The sequence below is a fragment of the Bos indicus x Bos taurus genome, chromosome 14 (genome assembly GCF_003369695.1).
Source record: "Bos indicus x Bos taurus breed Angus x Brahman F1 hybrid chromosome 14, Bos_hybrid_MaternalHap_v2.0, whole genome shotgun sequence".
Classification (NCBI taxonomy): Eukaryota; Metazoa; Chordata; class Mammalia; order Artiodactyla; family Bovidae; genus Bos; species Bos indicus x Bos taurus.
The window spans coordinates 73,574,529-73,599,218 of NC_040089.1; the positions used below are offsets into that span (position 1 = coordinate 73,574,529).

The following is a 24,690-nucleotide window of genomic DNA, read 5'->3' on the forward strand; positions in this document are numbered from 1 at the left end:
TGCCTGGAGAATCCCACAGACTGAGAAGCCTGGCGAGCTACAGTCCAAGGGGTCACAAAGACTTAGATATGAGACTTAGGATACACGCAGATCGGGATGATGCCTGGAGAATTATTTCTAGAAAATAAGTGAGTAAACCAAAAAAAAGAAGAAAATATGGTTACAGGAAACACTGATTCCAATTCAGGAGAACTGCACAAGGATATTTGAGCAGGAAGTATCCACCTAACCTAGATTAGCTTAAACTGGGGCAGGAGGATGGAGGCTCCTGGGGAAAGTCACTCAAGGAAAAAGTACATTTGATAGGATATGTAATATGATCAAGTTTAAAATGAGGCCATGACAAAGGAAAAAGGTACAAGAATAAGTGAAAGACATTAGGAACTCCAAGGTAACAAAAACGGTATATAAGGAAGAAAATATAATCTTAGTACTTTGATTGGCTCCATGTAAATTTCCTAAAGGAAATTAACCCTGAATATTCATTGGAAGGACTGATGCTGAAGCTGAGGCTCCAATACTCTGACCACCTGATATGAAGAGCTGACTCATTAGAAAAGACCCTGATGCTGGGTGGGAGGAGAAGGGGGACAACAGAGATTGAAGATTGAAGGTGGGAGGAGAAGGGGACAACAGAGAACAAGATGGTTGGAGGCATCACTGACTCAATGGACATGAGTTTGAGCAAATTCCAGGAGATAGCAAAGGACAGGGAAGCCTGGCATGCAGCAGTCCATGGGGTCGCAAGGAGTCGGACACAACTGAGCCACTGAACAAAATGATATTTACTTATTAACAATATACATTTTAGAATTTTAGAATTCTCCAAGACAAAGATTTAATCATTGTTATAACTGGGTACACTGTAAATACTATACACCTCATAAAAGTAAGAAGTTTTTAATTTGTGAAGAGGAAGAGAAAACGTGAGCTGAAAGTAGATTACAGATGCTAACACTGCCACCTTACCAAGTGGAGAGTAAAAAGATTGTAGTTGATGAAAAATAAACAAAGGTTGGGAGATTAGGACTTACACATACACACTACTATACATAAAACAGATAACTAGGAAGTATCTACCGTACAGCGCAAGGAACTCTACTCAATACTCTGTAATGACCTATCTGGGAAAAGAATCTAAAAAAGAGTGGATATATGTAGATGTATTACTGATTCATTTTGTGGTCCATCAGAAAATAACACAGCATTATAAATCAACTATACTCCAGTAAAAATTAATCAAAGAAAGAAACAAACGTACAACAATATTAAATTTCAAAGATAACTATGAAGAAACCAAACATTAATTTATATTTGGAAGATGACGAAGATTGATATTTTAAATGGACATTATCAAGAAAAGAACTAAAAGTAGTTATATATGGAGGTCAAAATTGTGATTTCTTAAGAACAAATGGACTGTTACGCTAATGAAAAAAAAAAATCACACAGAGGTGGAGAATTGGCTCACTCAAATTCCAAATTGTTTTGCATAAAACTCCTCTGTCACATTAGAAAAGTCCAAATCTTTACTATCGTTCTGTAACTCGAAGGTACTTTTGGAAGTTATTGAAGGGGAGTTTTGAAGTATTCCCCTATTTTTTGGAAAGACATGGGCACAGATTACAAACTCAAATAATTTTGTAAACCTAAGAAATGAAGTAGGTGAAGGTAAGAAAATAAGAGTTGTTTTTAGTAACTCTCAACTCAAAACTAATGAACTATAATGAATTACTATTACTTAGCTGGTTAGAGATTCTTTCAGTGCTGATGACAGTTTAGAAATGAACAAAAAGAAAACTACAAAGTTAATATCCCTTGCCTTCTCCCAACTTTAAGATCTTTAGCAGCTGGAGTTTCACAGAAATGTCGTTCATCAGAAATACTTAACACAAGCATCTAGGATTCATTTTGTTGCTCTTTACAAAGGATATTCTTTATTTAAAATGCTAAGTTTCTTTTAAAGCCTACTTCATAAGAAATCTATGTTCTGTCCTTCCCATTTCCTGCCAATACTCCATTTCAAAGTGTAGCCTGCTCTAGGAAATTGAAAAGAACTCCCTTCTTACATCAGATGTCTCTCTTCATTCCATACACAACAGCTTCAGGATAGTCCCCAGGGTGTACAGCCTCTCGGGGATCTTCAAACCCATGTTGAGATGGAGCCCCAAGGTAGACAAGTAGATCCAGGCTCCCAAGCCCTCTCCAAATGACAGCCTCCAGAAAAATAAGTGTTGCAGAGGCCTAACCCTCTGATGCCAAGTGTGGGCCACAGAGCATATGAATAAATTGAAACATCTCCCCCTACCATATGTAATTCACTAAAAGAGAAAACCATCTGATGCTGTTCCAGCAACTATCCACATTAATTCTCCAGGGAGCTAAGTCTCCAGTGATTGAAGCCTTCTTAATTCTTTTTTCTCTTCCTATCCTCTCTTTTCATCCTTAGTTGAAAAAGATAACGCTGTTTCTCACCTGGGTCAAGCTGCTTATCTCTGGGCACACTTTGGAAATTTGGTTATTCTGAAGGTACAGTGTCTTCAGGCCTGGAAGTTTTTCTAACACTGAGGGCATCTTTGTTATGTTCTTTCCATTTAAGATAACCATTTTAGTGTTTTTACCGCCCTTCAGTGCTCTTATTAACAACCTTTCAGCCATGGGTATGGAAGAGAAACAGGTTCCTTACTACCCATCTTTGGAATCTCTAATTGCAGAATTGGTGTGTCATGGAAACAAAAACATTCTGAGATCTATCATGCTGAAGGTGGTAGCATTGGATAATTCCCTGTGTAAAAGGTAGGGAAGGCAAATAACTGATTCCAGGTTTGCGGCAGGAAATGTACAAGATGACCCTAGAATATCTTATACCAGAAACATGACATTACCAAAGACTAATGAGATCACATCAAAAGAACATACAAGTGGGCTTCCATTAGTCTAAAATGGGAAAATTTGAGAATCACAAAGAATGACGAATGAACCATAATAAATTAAAATCTAGAGCTCATGGTATCATAAAAATAAAAGAAAGCCTCTAATTACATTGGAACTTGCTGGGGAACCAACTCTTAAGACTGAAAAATAATAAATGGAAAAAAATGAAGCACTTATTCTGCTTTTTCAGTACAAATCATGTTTTTGTGTAACCTAATAAAGTTCTTACTCATTGAAAAATTGAAGCCAATAAATGAGGAAGAAAAAAATATTTAGAAAAATCACCATTTTTGCAAACCTAATGAAATAATGGATATATATATAAAGATCATAATTGGATGCTAAATGCATTAGGTGAGAGGTTGACGGGGAACTTTCCAAGTACGAAATCAGGTTAATTACCTACTACTCAGTTTTACCATCACTAAAATTGAGACAATCATGGTGTCATACAATAAAAATTACACAGTACCAATATTAAATATTCTTGAATCTGAGTTTAATCATGCTTCTATATCTAAATACCATTTACAGAAAATATGAGGAATAGAAAAAAGCTAAATTAATCTCAGGGAAGCAGTCAGCCAAATCTCCAAACTGGGAAATTCTATAAGGCAAATGATATACAATATTTAACCAACAAGTTATGTCATTAATAAAAAGATGAGGAAACTGTTATGAAAAAATGAGACTTAAGAAAAACAACAGTCAAATGCACTCTGTGAATCTTGTTTAGATCTTGATTTGAATAAAAATATTCCAGAGTCAACTGAGGAAATTTGATCATGGACAAAGTATCAGATGACAGGAATTACTAATTTTGTTATGTATAATAATGACATGGTGGTACTATTTTCTTAAAATGTACCTAACATTTAGAAATGCATCTGAATTTTCAGGTGAATTTTTTTTTAATAAGTGGGGCAGAAAAGTGAGTGGAAAAAATAGATCAAATAAGACTGACCAAACATTGGTAATTATTAATGCTCAGTAATGGGTACTAGGGGTTCATTATATTATTCTTACTGTTTTTTGTATAATCTTTGAAAATTTCCAAATGAATGATTAAGACAAAGGCAAAAGAGTAAGGAAAAAGAGATAAGGGCAAAGATATCTGATTAGAACCCCACTTGGGCCAGTTATGAGGCTTGGAGGCATTTGGGCTACATATGTACCACATCTGGAAGGCTCAGTTCCAAAAATTTGAACACTATAAAATGCATTCTGCATTCAAAGTACTCAGAACACAATTCCATCTTCCTCTGTAATTCCCTTTACTCATTCAACAAACATTTAGAAGTACCTACTATGTGCAACACTGTTCCACTGGGGATAGAAGAATGAATTAAAATGACAAAAATATCTCAATGAAATTACATTCTAGGAGAAGGAGAAAAAACAAGCAAATAAGTAAACCTAGGCGTTAGACGGCATTAGATGCTATGGAAAAAAATAATAAAACAGGTAAGGAGTTTGCAATTTTAGGGTAACCTGAGAAGGCTTCACTGCAAGGGTGCTATCAGAGATGGGAGCTTTTCCAAATAAGATGGTGAAGCAAGTGCCAAAGGCCCAAAGAAGAATCATTAAATTTATACAGGTTATTATAATGAACATCGGTATCATCATAACAGTAAAATAAAAGGTGCTGATTAATAGAGTTCCAATTGCTAGAATCATCATTTTTTAGGTACTTAATCACTGCTCTTTTTATTCAAATATCTCTCCCAAACCTTCCAAACCTATCTTCCAGTGTCTTTATTTTTATACTGTTTTAGTTTCCTAAGAACAATCATGATGTTACTATCTGAACAAATTATAAAACTTTGTTTTAAAAAAAAGAAATCTCATAATACTCACCTCCTCTAAAGTAATGCTGCATGGCTAGGACTCCAGCTGACACTGTCTAAATGGGCCATTTTTTCCCTGCTTTAAATGGGTGAACAGGCCAATACAATCTACTACTGCTTTTTTTTTTTTTAATTAATTTTCCTAACCTAGAAAATCTGGTAAACATCTTTAATTTCTCCTTCTCTGTCCAGGCTCCTCTGCCCAGAGGATTCTCCAGGCAAGAATGCTGAAGTGGGTGCCATTCCCTTCTCCAGGAGATCTTCTGGACTCAGGGATTGAACCCGGGTCTCTTGCATTGCAGGCAGATTCTTTACTGCTGAGCCACCAGGATGACCAACCCCAGACCCTAGGTAACTACTAATCTCCTTTCTATATGTTTGCCTAGTCCAAACATTTTATACAGATGAGAATATATGTGTCTTTCACTCAACATAATGCTTTCAAGGTTCATCCAGAGTTATAGCATGCACCAGTACCTCAGTCCTTTTTATTGAATAAAAATTCTCCATCCTATACTATATTTATTTATCCACTTATCAGTTGATGGACATTTAGATTGTTTCTGCTTTTTGGCTACTACAAACAGTGCTATGTACAGTTTTCTTGGGAGTATACCTAGGAGAGGTCATATGGTACCCTTTCAGGAACTGCCAGATTGTTTACCAAAGTGGCTTCATCAGTTTATATTCCTACCAGCAATGTATAAAAGCTTATCTTTTCATTTTTTACTGTCGCTTTTGACCCAAATTGATACAATCAATCCCTTTAAAAAATTTGTTAAGTTTGCCTTGAAACAGTTCATAATTCACTCCATTCCCTATTGCTTGCCTTTCTCCTCCATCTAGAAGAATCCAGATAGCACCTTCAATACTCTCTAGAAATCTCCTCAGGGAGATCACCCAAGCTGATGAGATATACTTATTTTCCATGTTAATGCTTACTGCCATCATTATTAAACTTTCTTCTACTATGTAACAGAAGTTACTTTTCTTCCAAATTCTAATAGTTTCCTCATATTCCTTACCAACATCAGGCTCCTGCTAACAATCTCTTCTAGGCCTTTTTAACTTACACCCGAGGCCCAGTCCCAAAGCTCATTTCATGGTTTAAGTATTTTGTTACGGTACCAAATTCTTTTCAGGGCTCAATCAGCGAAAAAGACCAACTAGGAACCACACAGTTTGACTTTAGGTAATTATAGAAGCTGGGGAAGCCATCTGTGTAGGTCTGTTGCCTTTGTGTCTGGTGCTACCCCAGAATTCAGAGAAGCTCAAGCAAAAGATCTGGTAGAAGTGGGAGAAGCTACAGGCTTCATGAAAAAAGTGCCCTGTCCTGTTCATTTCTATGTCCCTAGTGCCTCAGTGCTCCATGGTGTTAGCACCTCTCTAAGTCCCAAGAGTAGTGCCTGCACACTTGAGAGTTAACAAAAGCTAAAGATTTCTATTTAAACGTCTACAGGAAACAGCACAAAAAATAACTACTTTTACTGAGCATTTATTACATATCAGGCAGTGTGCTAAATTCTTTATGGAAGTGGACTTACTTAGTCCTTATCAAAGGCAGGGCTTGGTATTTTTTTTTTTTTTTAAATCAAGAGCAAGATTGTAAGTCATTCCTGTTAAAAAAAATAATAAATTCAGCAGCCTTGTGCAAAAGCAGTAGTTTGTTTCAGTAAGCCATATTAGTCACCCAAGTATACTGAAAGAAGACAATCATAAACTTTTTCCTGTTCAGTATATTAACAAAGCTTTTTATTTGGGTCTGTATATTTATTTTCAGCAACCCCTGGGTCAGGAAGATCCCTTGCAGGAGGAAATGACAACCCACTCCAGTATTCTTCCCTAGAATTCCATGGACAGAGGAGCCTGGTGGGCTATAGTCCATGGAGTCGTAAAGAGTCAGACACAACTGAGCACACACACATACCCACACTTATTTCAGAAGTTACTGTTTTTTAGGTTTGTTAAAATCAGATTGTCCTAATCAACACATGAAGGTAAATTAACTGTAACGCACTATCAGAAGTTTTAAAAAAGGAAAACTCTCTTGGGTTCCATTCTTCAACTAACCAGAAGACTTAAGAATTCACCAAGGGTAATAAAAATTAAAAGACAGCCCTTCTGTGAGCAAGAAGAATTCTAAGTCACTATCTCATTTATTCTTAACAGTCTATTAGCCTAATGAAACTCCTAAAAGTCATATCCTACCCACTGAATTGATCTTATAACTATTAACAAACCTTAAGCACTTTATAATATATAGGCCTAGCAATGTGATAGACATTTAATAGTGAAGTCCTTGTTTCTAAGCACTTAAAGACTAAGGGAAAACAATAACAATAATAATAAACAACTAAATGCAAATAACTATTATTAAGTGTATAGTTAGTAGAAAGTAACATGTATGACCCGGGGTCCCTAACCTAGCCCAGGTGGGAGAAGTCTGGGGAGCTTACCTAAGTAGGAGCTATTTAAGCTGAGACCAGGAAGACAATAAACTAGGTGAAGCAAGTTGAACCCAACTTCAAGTGTTAGTTCAAAAGCTTGCAGGAGGGAACGAGGTGGGATAATATAAAGAACTGCTGCTTCTGAAACTTACTTTAAAAACAGAATTAGAAACCCTGTGAGTTCTACTTTTCCACAAGATGGAGAAAGATATATTTCAAATAAGACTTAGAAAAATCAATGTATATAAATACACAAGACAGGAAGAAAAAGCTCATTTGTTCAGTAACAGTAAAAAGAGTATGAAATTACAAATTAAATTTCAAAAAAAAAAAAACCCTGACCTATTGCTTCAGCTAGTTCCTAACAACTTCTACCAAGACCATGTATAAACAAGTATGTGCCTGCAGTAACTTGCACAGATTTCCTTCTTACTGCTTCATTTTCTTACTCATGTGTATTCATTTTTAACATCCAAGAGTTTTGGATAGTCTTCTAATTTGCCCTTTCTTATTTTAAAATAACAAAATAATACATAAATATTAGAATCTCTATTATTTTCAATTATACATGAGGACAAAATAAAAACTAAATAAAATTCTCAAAAAGTTTTCTCTACTTCTATATTCTAAAAGTATTAAAGAATAACAATTTGAACAATGCTGATTTAATTCATCTTTTATTTTTTCTTTTAGCAAACGTTTAGATAATATGGACAAAATTGTACTGTTAACTATAGTTACACATCCTTATTTGCTTTATATGTTATAAACATACTTAAGCAGATAAATTCACTGAAGTAAATTAGACATATTCCAGAACTCTGACACATACTTTTCTAAGTCAGGACAAAAGAAAGCTTATCAGATTTTCCTACAAGATCAGCATCATACAGCAAACTAAACTAGTATATGCTGCTTTTAACTTAATACGTGCCATTTTTCAGACTTTAATTTTAGGTCACAGCTAAAATAATTTTTATCTCAAGTTTTATGAAAGAACAGAGGCTGAAACATACAAATCCTGTCCATAACCATATTGGCCATTTAAAAATAAAAAATATACCTATAATCAAGAAAATTCTATTCACCCTGCTAGAAAAAAAAAAGCCAATAAGTTATTTTACAATACTTTAAGTATAGTGGGAATTTACAATAACTAGATTTCACTGTATCTTATTTTATTGCTTAATGCTTCTCTTTTAATTTTAAAGTAACAGATTACCCACCGCCCCTCCTTTGCAAAGAAATCCAGATCCAGCATTACAAAACAAGCAGGCTTCAGAATATATTTTGCTTAGCAGGCAGAATGGTTCTTAATCTTTGCAAGTGTATAATACTTTCATGCAGTATTTATCTGCTCAATAGTTCCACACACTGTTGCCTGCTGAATACATAACACTGATACCCTGTTTTTTATGTTATAAAACCCAGTTGTTGTTACTTAGTTATCCAGGAGTGTCCAACTCTGTGACACCACAGACTATACAGCCCACCAGGCTCCTCTGTCCATGGAATTTTCCAGGCAAGATTACTGGAGTGGGTTGCCATTTCCCATTACAGGGGATCTTCCCGACCCAGGGATCAAACACTGGTCTCCATATCTCCTGCATTGCAGGTGGATTCTTTACCACTGAGCCACTGGGGAAGCTCATAAAACCCAGTATTTACTTAGAAAAATTAGTTGCATTCATGGAGAAAAAATTCAAACTTTATATACACTTGATGTAAAATGTTATTAGTTACTTATCTGAGAAAAACAGATCAACCAAAAAGGTCTCATTAGCATAAAACCCCTTACATAACAAATTATCACAAACATTTGTACATATGGGTGTACCATCTTCTTAAAATATTTTTATAAATAACTTAAAATCTGATCTGACAAATCATTCAACTGAAAAGTACTGTACTGATTTTATTATACAGTCTTGACTCAACAGTGGCTTTCAGCTTTATCCCTATATATAAAACATAAAAATTCCCAGATATTTGAAACAAATATTTTCAAATATTTGAGGAAAGATAAAATTAATAAGGCTAATAAAATAGTAAGTAACAAAGGCTTTCCCTAATCCTAGAGAATGAAGCAAAAAGAGAGACCTTATGAGACAAATTGGAAAAGAAGAATTTGAAGTAAATTTGGCCTTGGACCCTTTTACAAATTTACAAATTGCTACTCCTTCAATTTGCACAAGTTAAAGAATAACAGAAGCTAATAACTATTTCTCAGTGGAAAAGGGTGCAAGGAAAGCAAAGCAGCTGAGTAGTGATGGAGAAAGTACAACAAAGAATATAAAAATTTATAGTTAAGATAATCAAGAAATGATGTTGTCACAACCATTCTGAAGTTGAGAAATAACACGGAATAATCAATGAATTAGAAAAGCAATAATGTGCTGCATCTTTTAAAGTTATATACAAATAAAAGACTTATTTTTATTTTTATTAAAGCAACCTTCTTAGCTGCACTTTGATGGGGTTACAAAAATGTCACAGCATCAACCTAAAGGGGTGGGAAGGGTAGGGATGGGAGGGAGGTTCCAGAGGGAAGGGCTATATGTATACGTAGGGCTGATTCATGTTGTTACATGGCAGAAACCAACACGTTCTAAAGCAATTATCCTCCAATTAAAAATAAATGTTAAAAAGTCACAGCATTAATCCCATCAACAGCAATGTTACTGCAATCGAATTATTTATAAACATTAATTAAATTTGTTATCACCATCACATTATTGCAATGTCAAAGAGACTGAGTCATTTCACTTCTTCACGAAAATTTACATTGATATGGTTACTGAAAGCTTTCGGTAATAAGGAGGAAAAAAATTTTTTAACAACTTCAACACAGAATAGAATGTTCAGAATCTTATATTTAATAAAAATATCAACAATCAGGGTACCATCTTGGTCTATAAATGATATTCTCCACAAAGAACTTACAAGTGTTTTTTAAAACACCATTAAGGGGACACTGGTTAAAGTTTCTCTCGGACACGTTTTTTTAAAACCTATTAGTAGCTTTGCCATAAAACTCTTTTAAGGTAGTTGTGTTTTTTCAGAAACACTGAGAATAATCCAATACTTGGTATTAATACTCAGATCAGCACACTGACATAATAGCAACATTTTATAGACTAGCTGCAATTTTCAGTAGCTGTGTTCACCAACCGTGTAACAGAATTGTAGTGTTCTCCTAAGCCATATGCATGTCTCATATAACTGAAATGGAAAAAGGAGAAATAAGTAATTTAGACAAAAGTATTTCACTGTATATAAATGTTTTATGTATTTAAAACCAAGTACTCTGAATTAATCACTTCACAGCAGTACCATTCAATAGACTTCACTACTTAAAACTTTAACACCATTTAAAAAGCATCATCAGTGAGTAAAATATGGTTCAATAACTCTGCTGAGGTTGTCCGGTAAAACACAATCATTAGAGTGAAAAAAAAGACTGAGATGGCGAATTCTCCATGCTGTGTTTCAGAGAACTCTCAATTATGTAAAATACTTTGACAATATGAAGAAAAAAATCTCTAAAGAATAAACAATAAGGCAACATGAGTGTATTTCAGCTTTTACACTTGCTAAAACTTTTAGCATTATTAATGTCAAACCAGAAAAACATTAAAAATAATCCTAAAATTTTGTAACCTTTAGAAATGACTTTATTGTTAACACATACATAAGAATAAATCACAAAAGGTTTAAACAGTTATCTAAACCATGTATTTTGACAATGCTTTCTAATTCTGTAATTACCTTTAACATGAAATAAGCATAATTAATGCTGCTGAAAATAGACTTGTTTTGATTAATCAACATACATAACCTAAAATTTTTCATAATCCCTTTTGTCTTAATTATGAAAAATATTAACATCAGGAATTTCTAGGTACTTACACAAGTATTAATGGATTTTCTGGATATTCTTCACCAACTACTATAGGAGGAGAATCTGCCTGTATTATCTCTATTGGTGTTCGTAAAATGTGAGACAGGGCTCTTAGCTATAAAAGACAAAATGGAAACTATATATATACATATATAAGAGAAATAGAGGTAAATCTTATTCAAATCATAAACTACTGAGTTGATGCATGAACAGGGCAACCAGTCAGAGCAGGCATCTACTTCTATTCCTTAATACACATCAAGAGCTCAGTAAAAGGGCACGGAATGGAGGGTACAAAACAAGCTCTGGACATCTTAGCATCCCATCTGCTGCTGCTGCTGCTGCTGCTGCGTGTCCAACTCTGTGCAGCCCCTTAGACGGCAGCCCACCAGGCTCCGCCGTCCTTGGGATTCTCCAGGCAAGAATACTGGAATGCGTTGCCATTTCCTCCTCCAATGCAGGAAAGTGAAAAGTGAAAGTGAAGTCACTCAGTCATGTCTGACCCTCAGCAACCCCATGGACTGCAGCCCACCAGGCTCCTCCGTCCATGGGATTTTCCAGGCAAGAGTACTGGAGTAGGGTGCCATTGCCTTCTCCCAGCATCCCATCTAAGTCTTCAGAAATCATACACAGAATTTCTCTTTAATAATTTAAATTTACTCCATTGTGAAAACAGCAACTCTTATTTCAAATGAATTCACAAATGATTTAAGAGAAAATGTCCTTCAAAAGATGTTTAAAGGTTTTTCTCAATTTAAAAAGAGTCACTTATGTCTCTAGAACTCACATTGATTTGAGATTCTTATTAAAAGTTCAAGCACCTTTAATTACTCCTAATGTAGTCACAAAGCTAACCTTCCCAAGTTTCAAAGACCCAGGAGAGGCATATACAACATTAAGGCATATAAAACAAGTTCCCTCTGGTGGCTGAGAAGAGGTACAAATATAGGACTGCTAAGAAAAACACTTTGATGAAGCAATCATGTCCTATCTTCAAATTTAACTCTTGAAGTGAAATATTCAAAGCCACAAACTATTTGAGATGGCTAATCATCATTACCAGAGAAGGCAATGGCACCCCACTCCAGTACTCTTGCCTGGAGAATCCCATGGATGGAGGAGCCTGGTAGGCTGCAGTCCATGGGGTCGTGAAGAGTCGGACGCGACTGAGCAACTTCACTTCCACTTTTCACTTTCATGCACTGGAGAAGGGAATGGCAACCCACTCCAGTGTTCTCGCCTGGAGAATCCCAGGGGTGGTGGAGCCTGGTGGGCTGCCGTCTATGGGGCCACACAGAGTCGGACACAAGTGAAGCAACTTAGCAGCAGCAGCATATCATCATTACACAGTAATATTAATAATACTGTTAGATTCATCCATGTAGCACTTTAGCTTCAAACTTCAATGCATATAGCCTTTGCTTTGTTTAATATATACAAATGAACTATCACGTACACATGGGGTTTTATTATCCTCATTCAATCATCAGGAAACTGGAGCTCAGGAGGTTGGCTGACTCCCCCAAAGTCAGAAAACTGAGAAGTAGAAGGAACCAGCACCCAGCCCCCAGACTTTCCCTGTTACTCCCTGACTTCTAACACCCCAAGCTACCTCATCACCACCTGCACACTCAGGGGTTTTATTTTCCTTTAATGAAACAAAGATAACAGTTAAGATAAATAATTAGAGCTTTAAAAAAAATCATTATTAACTCCCTACAAATGACTAACATATTTCCTTGTAAGTAAATTTTAATGCATTAAATATTGCTTTCAAATCAGTCAGTATCAACTAGGAACTCAAGACACAATTGTAATAGATGTGTTATGGTAGGATTTGACCTGTAATCTCACATTAAAATATTGTTTTCTATTTCTGACGTTTTCCAATGTGATTTTCATCTTGGGTAAAATTTTACTGTATTTGAGAAAATCTTCACTTTCATAAGTCCATAAACTCAAATATATTGCCTGTAGCAAGATCACAAATGGAAAAATGCAGACACAACACTAGCTTCACCAACTCACAGATCAAACACTGGGCTATTTAAAATTAAATAGTGCCTCAGTTCCCAAAGGTACATAATTAAATTAAAGGCCTAAGAATATTAACTCCTTATATCAATGTTTTATCAGTAGAGAAATAGCAAATAAATAAAGAAAAGGAATTGTCGAAGAAAAATTTGGATCACCTGAAAAATATGTCTAAAAACTATAGAAGGGATTTAAAAATAATTTAACAATTTCACGATGAATAACAAACTTACCTCAAGTTGACCCCCCCAAGCAGCTGTGTTTACAATATCATCACAATACTTTCCAAACTCTTCTGTTGGAAACAGATCAGAATACAGCACTTTTTAGAATTCGTATTAGATCCCTTTTGTAACTCCCACAATGCCTGATGAAACTGCCCAAGTTACGAACTTCCTCCTTCTTCACCTATATCCTCCAGAATTTAATCCATTTCCCAAATCCAAACTTAACTCACTCCAACTTTCCATCTAAGAGCAAAGCAATTCATCTCTGTTTCTCTCCCTCAACCTGAGGTCTAGCAATCTCAACTAAATTATAAGCCTACCTCTCTCTTGATCCAAGCACTGACCCCAAAACTGCCACCACATTCACATTGTAAAATCCAAATCTGCATCTGAAAGAATATGCTAAAAGATTAAAAGATGCATCCTCTGAAAAACCCTATAAGAAATGTGAGAAGAGAATTAAAGTACAAATGAGCTGAAACTCCTTTCCCGTGACTATTTGATGACAGTGACAGTGACATCAAACAGTGCCTACATATTTTGGAAATATTTATTATTCTAGCCAAAAAAAGGTCTTCCTGTATCAGGCTTGAGAGGAGGTAAAAGACCTAACTTCAGAGTTTATAATGGCATACCTTGAGCATACACACTGCTGTTATACAGAAAGTTAAAGTCAGAAAAAACACTAATACCCTTGGTGTTTAGAGGAAGAGGAAAAAAAAATATGGGCATCTAGGAGAAAACACGTCCCGTGTGCTCATCTTATTCACTGTCTCACATTCCCAGTGATGAGAACAGTGCATCAGCATGCTGCAGCCCTCAATAAACATTGACTGAAGGACTGGGGATAATTACAGCTTTTGTCTTTTTCTTTGATTCACCAAGCTGAGGTATCACCTCCTCTCCCCTGCCCTACAACTAGCACAGCTGGGGACTTCATTAAACAAAAGTCAACCCTAGCCTTCCCCTCTTCAATCCACCCTGAACATAGGACTTACTCTCAGGGAATACTGCCATGTCTGCTGTCTTATCTCAAGGACTAACTTTTTCTCCCTTACTCCCCTTTCGCTTTCAGAAACTTTTCAAATTTTTACTTGTTTCCTCCTTTATTTGCTAGTTATGCATTTTTTTTTAACTTTCCCAACTATCAAAGATATTATACAGAATAATAAGGCAGGTTTTGCAGTCAAATTCTGCCTGAATATTATGACTTATCAAAAATAAAATTAAATCTTCCAAAGTACAGGATAAGAGGAGGAATTAGTTTTCCTAACCATTCTCTACTGATCATCTTCAGACCCGATACTTGCAGAGACTAGACAAAGCTTAACTTTGTGAAATATGAACTTATTCACACACTTTTTAAACTAGTAATACGAACCCTATTCCTATTTTTATCTTAAGATTAATATTTCAACTACAAAATAGTTAAGTACTTAAAAAGATCTTGATAAACAAAAATGTGCTCTCATCTACTAAAGTCATAGAAAATAATTTTGCCTAAATGTTAGATGTTTTTCCCCCCATAGGACTATTCAGGCTTTCTTTTTTTTTTCATTCTCAGTTACAGAAACCACTTTACTTAATAACCATCACAGCTACAACAGCAACAAGACGTAGCAGAGAAAAATAAATTACCTGGAGTATACATTTCTCCTGTATTAGGATTTGTTAAAAATGGCAGAAAGTCTTCCACATGACTCTGCATATAGTTAGCAGTCTGACATCTTAAGGCAGCCACAGTCAGAACGCCGTTCTGCTCTTTCAGCTGATCTTCAATGGCTCTATACATACAGTGCCCATCAGATGGAATCTGTTTAATTTCCAACTGTCTAGCTGCCAATATTTGAGCAAGTTTTTCACTTTCTACATGTCTAGCTCCGGTTAAGTTTTCAATTTCAGCTTCGGCTATCCTTTCTTCCCGCTCCTTTTCCAATGCAGCCTTTTTGTCCTATGCAGAGGGTAAAATGTAGGAAAGTTAATTCCTAATAATTAAGACTCATTTACATTTATCCTGGGGACAGAAATATAAGATTCTCAAAAACATTTTTCTCCCTTCTCCCACAAGCACTATGAGATAGATGATCTCATCACCTGTAGAATTTTCGATACTGTGAACTCTTCTAAAGGCAAACAATATTTCTCATCTGTGCGTACCCAGCACTGAGCTCTGTCTTGGAACAAAAGAAGGCTCTCAAATTTTTCTGTGAAGTCTGTCTGAAACTACATGCCAAGTTTCTAAAAACTTGACTTACTGATTTCAAAGTACTATGGTAGATTGAGCTGTCCTAGGCCTTAAAGTAACATCATTATCATACTTAAGTCCAAGCTTTATAACTTATTATTCCACCAGTGAGGTCTTAATGTGCTAGATCACCAGCTCATGAGCAAGGCATTAATTTGTTCAGGTCTTTAGAAGGGTATAGCAGCTCTATTTAGCTGGCATTTAACAAAAATGACCACATACAAACACACACACATTTAGCTTAAGTAACAGATAAAAACATTCTTCTCTATTAAAAAAAATTATTACAGATAATCTAAAGTCCCCCTTAAGGACCACTGCCAATCTCTCAGGGCCTGCTCTAGAGATATGATATGTATCCCTCTAGACTTTTTTCCTATGCATTTTAATAAATACAGATGTACTCATAGAAAATCTATAGAAAACAGTATTTTAACAAAAGTGCTATCATACATTACATTCTTCAACTTGCTTTCCTTCTATTCAAATTTCCTAAGAAATCTTCCCATGCCAACATATGCAAAGATGGGATGAGGAGAAGGTAAAGAGAGATTTATGACATGAAGGATGGATAGGAAGAAGAGTGGGAAGGCTAGGAAAAAGAGAGAAAATTCCTGACACTTGGAATAACAAGGATCAAAAGACAGAAAGCACTGTATGCTTCATTCATGGCTGAACACAGTTCATATAGCTAGAATACCAGAGAAAAGTGTCAAGAGATGAGGTGGGAGGCAAAAGACGGTGCATAGTTAATAATATGAAAGTCTACGCATACATAGTTCAAAAAGCACCAGAAGGACATCCATACAACAGTGCTTTTCTCTGGATGGTAGGATTACAAAGTAAGTTTTGTTTTGTGTGTGAGCCTGCATGTGTGTGTGTGTGAACATGTTTCTGAATCCCCACAGTTCCTTTTGGGTACCACGGTCTCTTCCCAGGTGGCTCAATGGTAAAATGTCAATGCAGGAGATGGGATTCGATCCCTGGGTGGGGAAGATCCCCTGGAAGAGGAAATGGCAACCCACTCCAGTACCCTTGCCTGGAAAATTCCACAGACAGAAGAGCCTGGCAGGCTACAATCCATGGGGTCACAAAGCGTCAGATACAACTGAGCACGTAGCACATGTGCCTGTCTGTGCGTGTAAACAGCTCTCTAGCTGTCCATGGTATGTTTTATTTGTACGCTGAGAGCAAATATTTTCAACTTAAGAGAATAAAAAGTTAAACTACATTCTATAAATTTTGATGTACTGATAGCAAACTACAGTGAAGGATTTGGATAAACCAAGAAAAAGAAGATACAGGTAAAAATTTTTATATCCCCAGCTCTAACCTTTCCTTAAGGGCAGAAAATATGAATGGAAAGGCAAATTTCATTCCAATTTGATTTAATGCCACCTGCTTCTACTATATGCTTGTTATATGCCATGCCAGATAAAGCTAGTGCTTCCTAAGTTACCTGAATCAAAAGCACATTATCTTAATAAAACATAAACCTATTTAAATGTTTTCTTTCCAACTCAAACCATGCCAAAAGTAACATGATACAATTTATTTCACAGCATATCTGCAAGTGTGGATCACAGTGGCATAAAACCTTAAAACACAAGGTGGCACTATTACTTTAAAAGACCACAGAAAACACTTTTCAGAGGGGAGAGGAAGAATAAGCACCGTGAATATCATCTAAGCCAAAACCCCTCATTTTCCTCTTCTGAGGAAAGGAAGATTTCCAAAACAGCATGAAGAAAGATTTCCAAAGGCCTTAGAGTTGGTTAGAAGCTGAGCAGGGACCAGGGACAACACAGAGAGCTCCTTCTATCCAGGCACCTGAATCAAAGTTGGAGCAGATGGGAGCTGGAGTTAATGATGTCAAGCACTACCGGAAAACTGGAACTTTACACTATCTGTAAAACCTTAAGTTAAGCCTCTAAAATACTCATCCAAGAATCTCATTTTTTTTCCCTCATGCTCTGCTTCAATATTACAAAGCAACTATATTTCCTTTCCAGGACACCAGGTAAAAAACACACAGGATTGTTTTCCCAACATTCTTCTACTATATGAAGTTTTCCAACGGCAGTTTTCCATGGCATGAGCAATTTTCATTTTACAGCCCTAGTCCTGGAGATAGAACGGCATCAATAAACTCTACTGAAAATGTATGTAAGGTGAAAATAGCACAATAACTCAAAAATACACTGTCAGTAAAACCAGAGTCATTCTGGTATAGCAACAGCAAAAACAAATCTGAAGATAAATCTTAAGAGCTGGGAACTAGTGCAGCAGTTGTAAACTTTTAGCATGCCACTGAGACAGCTTGAGCCTCCTCAGCTTTCTTGTTTATAATATAAAGAAACTGAAGGAGATCTCATTCCAGCTCTCAAATTTCAAATTTTTGGAACCCAGTTCTACGTTCTATTTCAGGCTGTTTCTACCACACCAATGAGTTTTCACTGAAGCTGTCTGAGATAAATAAAATACTCCCTATGCTTTTCTAAATTGAAAATATGGGATTTGCTCTTAAGATATCCCAGTAATAAATCTGCATAAAATTTTGCTTGTTTTTCTACCAGAGAGTTGTATCTCTCACAAAGATAAACATCATTAGTTAACTGACTTTTCATTCCTTGGTGCCTCTGGGTGGGCAGGAGTGGGGAGTGGGGTGGGAAGTAGTTCAATATAAGTCTAAGACCCAATTATCTACCCTTGTTTTCAGGTCCCATTTTCTCAAATACTATAAACTCAGTGTTTTCTGCTCCAAAATCCTATTAACACAACAAAGCAGGAAGAAACTTTGGGCGTTACTTACGTGGGTGTTTTCTCTGCCAAGTGTTGACTTGGCAGAGAAGTGTTGCCAATCTGCTGACTATAAAAATATACATTTTTTGACACTTTAGCTGGAAAAAGTATGCATTTCAGCTATGCAATATTTTAGAAGTAACAAAACGTTTGAGAAAGGTAAGCCTTTGTTTTGTTGCCTAAGGGACAAGGTAGAGTGAACAAATTTTGATAGAAAGGAGTTGTATTGTTTTCTAGAACTAAATAGTTGCTACTCTAATAAGATACAGGGGCTTCCATGGTGGCTCAGACAGTAAATAGTCTGTCTGCAATGCAGGAGACCTGGGTGGGAAAGATCCCCTGGAGAAGGAAATGGCAACCCATTCCAGTATTCTTGCCTGGGAAATCCCAGAGGAGCCTGGCGGACTGCAGTCCATGGTGTTGCAAAGAGTTGGACACGACATGACTGAGCACACACACTCTAAGTTATGTATATACTATATACTACTATACACTAAGCAGAGGCAATTCCAGCAAATATTTTGTTATGCAAAATTTCTGCCCTTCACTTCTGACCTATAGAAAATAGATGACAATTATAAGACTATAACAGAAAGAACATATGTCGTTAAGTAGAGAGCTGGTGAATTAGATAACCTCTGCTGCTGCTAGGTCACGTCAGTCGTGTCCGACTCTGTTCGACCCCATAGACGGCAGCCCACCAGGCTCCCCCGTCCCTGGGATTCTCCAGGCAAGAACACTGGAGTGGGTTGCCATTTCCTTCTCCAATGCATGAAAGTGAAAAGTGAAAGTGAAGTCGCTCAGTCCTGTCCGACTCTTAGCGACCCCATGGACTGCAGCCTACCAGGCTCCTCCGTCCATGGGATTTTCCAGGCAAGGGTACTGGAGTAGGTCACCAGTGCCTTCTCCAAGATAACCTCTAAGATACCATAAAACCTAAATTTCTATGAAGTCTATGAAGTTCACAATAATTACTCAAGAATAAAATTTTACATTAGTACAAGAAATGCTTGACAATTTGCAACTTAAGCAACTTTCAAACAAATTGTCTTAGGTTGAATTTCTTAAGCGGTACACGATGCAGTGCTTAAACACAGTGCAAACAGTATCATTTGTTGGCCCAGCATTCTTCAGGCCTTGTGTTAGGGCTCTAGAAACAGTAAATTATTTAACATTCACAATAACTCTATGAAGTAGGTACTATTTTCTCCTATTGTATACATGGGCTTCCTTGGTGGCTCAGATGGTAAAGAATCTGCCTGCAATGCTGGAGACCCGGATTCAATCCCTGGGTCAGGAAGATCCCCTGGAGAAGGGAGTATCAACCCACTCTGGTATTCTTGCCTTTAAAATTCCATGGACAGAGAAGTCTGGAGGGCTACAGTCCAAGGGGTGGCAAAGAGTCCAAAGGATCAGACACGGCTGAGCAACTAACACTTCCACTGTCATTTCATACATATGAAACTAAGGCTTAGAAAGGTTAAGAATCTTATCCAAAGCCACCACAGTGGGATTAAAATCTCCACCTGACTGACATCAATTCCATGTGCAATTAAATGTACATACTAAATTATATTTACTACTAAATTATAAGATACAAGCTAGTTTAAAAATAAACATTTAAATTCTAGAAAACACTGTATTAATAAAAACAATATTTGAGAATAAAAAGACTGGATTTAAACTTCTTGTTCTTTTTCAAAGTGAAAAGCCCTTTCCTATCTAATTGCATTCCCATAATTTTGATATCATAAACTTATTACATCCAATAAATCAGTTTCCTTATAGCTCTTTGATGATGCAAAATTTCATTCTCCCATTTGTTTTTGTGCAAGATGTCTCACTCCAAATAGCCTAACTAAATAATTATATTTCCACCAAATACCAACTATTTAACACGTAGCAGAGTGAATCTTTCCTTCTCTAAATTTTCATCACAACTAACCAATACATATATAACTACATAATCCTGTCAATTTTCTAGGTTCAAATTCTTCTTTTACCACTTAATATCATAGTTTTTAACCAAAACTGTACATCAGAATCACCTGCGCTCACACTCTTCAGATTCTAAATTAAGTCTGGAATAATATATTTGTAAAAAATATCCTTTTCACACCCCCTTTCCTAGATCCACCCTCCTATGAGAACTGCAGACTGGACATATGCCTATTTTCTTATCTATAAAATGAGGATAAGAAATCCTACTTCACAGGATTACTGTCAAGACTAAATGAGATTTCATATAATCTAAAGCCTAATAATAGGGCTTCCCTGGTGGCTCAGAAAGTAAAAGTGTCTGCCCGCAATGTGGGAGACCTCGGTTCAATCCCTGGGTCGGGAAGATCTCGTGGAGAAGGAAATGGCAATCCACTTCAGTATTCTTGCCTGGAGAATCCCAAAGACGGAGGAGCCTTGTAGGCTACAGTCTACGGGGTCGCAAAGAGTTGGACACGACTGAGCGAGTTCACTTCAAAGCCTAATAAATGTTAGTTTAGGTCCTTTGGCAAGGGAATTCCCTTTTTTTTTCTATTCCCTTCCAATACAACACCTAAGATAGTATTACACATACAGCACTAATAAATACTAGGCGACTTTCATACCCGTCTCTTTTGTGCTTTTGATATCCGAAGTGGCTGATTCTCAAGAACCAAGTTTGAAATATTAACAGCAACAGAATCGATCTAAAGGAAACAAAAAACATTACCAAGTTAAGGAAAAATACCTTTAAGTTATTATTCAAAGTATTAGATTATTAAATTATTATTGCAAATCACATATTATGTGTCATTCCACAATTCAAATCTGAATAACAGCACTAGATACAATACTAAATGACATGCTTGTATATACTTTCTCTATATTTTAGAGAGAATTTGTCAGGTTCCCAAGAACTTTCCTTATAGCTCTACCAAGACAATGCTTATTTCTGCATGGTTTCCTTCCTTCTCAGAATGCCTACTCCATTCGTATAAATACTTCCTACAAGTGCCAATTCATTCAGCGCGCCACCCTTCCCATCTCTAAATGTTTTACTTTATAGAACATATAAAGTAATATATTACCGTGCTGGCTCAGTTTATACTACTTTCATAACCTCAAAAGTGGGGGCAAAGGCCTTCCTCCATCATAATTAGCCAGAACCTGAGCAGCAATGCTTCTTGACCCTAGTAGAAATTTATTAATTTATAGTTATCATTAATACATTACAACCAGTCTGAATCATCAAATGACTGTTATATGTTTGCTAAAGAAAACAGATGTTAGACTTATTTACTATCAGGATTAACAGCTAGTATTTTATTACCACAACTATATATTAAGCTAGTTTTTAGGTGACCCATACATGGAACATATCAAAGCCTCTAATAACAAGAGTCAGCAGTCTCTACATCTCTTTGGCCCAAATGATCAAAATGTCAAAATAAGATTAAGACTTCAAAGAGTGAAATAGGATTCTTACAGTTTTTCAGAGGAATGTGCTAAAATTTAACAAACTGCCATACTGAAGGCAAGATACAAAGAAACAACTGGGGAAAAAAAGAGAAAGAAACGACAAAAGAATTCAGATGACATTCTAGAAGAAAACAAGTTTCAGTTAAAATTAAAAAAAGATAATAGTTCAAAGTAGGATGGGGAGTTTGTATTTTAACAGTTGGACAATATGTAGCTTAACAATCAAACATTTTTCACCTTCGAGACCTAGGAAAGAAATCTCACAATTGAAGGGCCTGAAACTAAACTATCTCACTAACAGAAAAGATATGGAGATAATTAGGAATGCCATGACTCTAACAATACAAACATCTGGAAGCATGCCTTGTTACTTGGATTTTAATGAAGTGTGTTAAATGCAAGGAAGGCCAGGATCTTGATGAATGGCAAAAAAACTTCAAGAAAATAAAACTAAGTTCAATACCTGTAAATTAGTATAAACAAGCCATTTTCCCTGTCAACAGCAGACCAAAAATAAACCAAATGAAATTTATTTATGGTAGATAAAGTCTTGGGCTTCCCTTATAACTCAGTTGGTAAAGAATCTGCCTGCAATGCAGGAGACCTGGGTTCGATTCCTAGGTTGGGAAGATCCCCTGGAGAAGGAAATGGCAACCCAGTCCAGTATTCTTGTCTGGAGAATCCCACGGACAGAGGAGCCTGGCAGGCTACAGTCCATGGGGTCACAAGAGTTGGACCCGACTTAGCAACTTCACTACGACTACTACTACTAGATAAAATCTTGCATAGACATAAGAACTTTTCAACTATCAAAAATGAGAGTGAGATTAGGGAGTCTATGATATTTGACATCTAAAACCCATGAAATAAATTATCACTCTAGATAAAAATTATAACCGAATTCAGTATTTACCTTCTGGAGTAAGACAGCTCTAAATTTGAATTCGGGCTTTGGTACTTAAGAGTTGTTATAAATTTAGAAGGAAGTTTTTAATCTCTCTGAATCTGTCTCCCACTTTAAAAATGGGATTATCTACACTTACTTCAGAGGTAACACTGACTAGTGTGTTATTGTGAGAATTATCTGAGAAAATGAATGCAATATGTTAAACAAAGTATGTGGCATACAAAACACTGTGCAGCTATAATGATGAAATACTATTGGCTAAACTGATGACAGTTAACATGCTCCAATTTACCCAAGAAACATCAGTACATTTCTATTTATTACAACTTGCTCATAAAGCACTTTCATAACTTAAAAAATGATGTCACATTTATTCTATTTCTTAGAAAAATCTTGTGCTTAAACAGCAGTAGTATTTCTATCATATATGTGAAGAAATTGATGCTCGAGAAGATTACGTAAATTTGCCCAGGTTCAAATACTACTTAATAGCAATTCTGACACTAGGAGACTGGTCTTTCACCTTCTTTTGGTAAAGCTTCCTCTAGCCCATTTTATGAATCTGTTCATCTTTGGGGCAGTAGACTTTCTTTGCTGACCTTCCTTAAAAAACACACTACCATATAAATCTGATCACAAAAATAACAATGAAAGGTGATGCCTGAGCATGACTAAGTGCCTTCTTTCCCTCCGGTTTTACGATTTCATAGTTAACCGTGTAACAGAAGTGGCCGACTGTTTTCCGATGTTGTAGACAAGGAGAAACATTAATTTCACATACTTTACTCTCTTTAGAAGTCAACTTCAACTGATCCAGCTCCTCTCTATGTTTCTGTTCCATTTCTGCTTCTAACTTAGCAACATCTTCTGTAAGTTGCTTCCTCCTCTTTTTGTCATTCCTGGGAACAGCATTCTTCATACTCTGTATTTTGGCTGAAAAGCCACCAAAATCATTACGTCAAAAACCCAGGGATTAAGAGGAAATAAGAAATAATAGCAGTAAGGAGATGGTAAGAAGAAAAGGATACAGGAAAAAAGGTAATTATGAAAGTAAAAAGACAAATTACAAAACAGACAGCTACAGAGAAGAGTCCAGAAGAAGCCGAGACCCTCTCTCAAAAAAAAAATAATAATAATAACATAACCGTGAGTTTGGTATGGGATGAGGAAAGGGCGGGCGGCGGGGAGGAAACTTAAACGTTTAAATCTTTCAACTGTCCTTTCCGAGTCCTTAAAACTGAGGTGAGATATTTCGAAACGCACCCATTAGGGTCAAGTGTCGGTTAACTAGGGCAGGAACAGGAAAGGGGGGGCCTGAGTCCAAGGCGGTGGCTTACAAGGATTTTCAGAAACCCGCACCCCGGCGGCCTCGCAGGATGGGGGAACGTGGTGCACCCGAAGAGAGGAAGCTTTTGAAGGTCGAGGGGATTAAGGGGGCCTGGGATGTAGGTCACTGGCTACCCTGAAGAACCCTAGAAGGGTTCAGAAGTCCCTCAACGTTCCCCAGAACCGACGCGCCACGCTCCCTTCCCTGGGTCCTGGCGACTCCTGGGTTCCCCACTCCCCCGTCACCTTGCAGCTCCTTCTTCTCTTTGCGATGCCGTCTCACCAGCTGTTCCTCTTCATCAAGCTCCTCAGTCAAGACTGCCTCCATGACGGGTAGGCAGCCCAACACACGCGCTGAGAACCAGAGCCACGGCCTAGCGCCTCCTTCCACCTTTCAACCTTCACCCCGCGCGCCATTGGACGCGACTGGCATCCAGCCCCGCCTTAAGGCGGTACAGGAGCGCAAGTAAAGAGGATGCGCGTGCGCACTCCCTTGACCCGCGCTGATTGGGCGGGGCGGCGGGGTGGCTCCGTCAGCTGATGTTTGCATGTGAGCGCTAGTCT

General features: G+C 36.8%; 2 protein-coding genes across 2 annotated transcripts in view; both read right to left on the reverse strand.

The window, feature by feature from the left end:
• The window catches only part of LRRC69 (leucine rich repeat containing 69), a 77,514-nt gene extending 72,492 nt beyond the window's left edge, over positions 1–5,022 (reverse strand). Inside the window, exon 1 of the mRNA XM_027561587.1 lies at positions 2,476–5,022. Within this exon, the coding sequence (XP_027417388.1) occupies positions 2,476–2,658 (183 nt within the window). The 5' untranslated portion in view covers positions 2,659–5,022. The remainder of the gene's footprint in view (positions 1–2,475) is intronic.
• A 2,867-nt stretch (positions 5,023–7,889) lies between these two features.
• On the reverse strand, positions 7,890–24,567 carry OTUD6B (OTU domain containing 6B). Its single transcript, XM_027561586.1, has 7 exons — positions 24,373–24,567; positions 23,582–23,733; positions 21,041–21,121; positions 15,029–15,341; positions 13,397–13,458; positions 11,138–11,244; positions 7,890–10,450 (listed from the first exon to the last, which is right to left on the reverse strand). Exons 1-7 carry the CDS (start codon positions 24,452–24,454, stop codon positions 10,366–10,368), a joined length of 882 nt encoding a protein of 293 aa, XP_027417387.1. The 5' UTR covers positions 24,455–24,567; the 3' UTR covers positions 7,890–10,365.
• Positions 24,568–24,690: the final 123 nt, after the last annotated feature.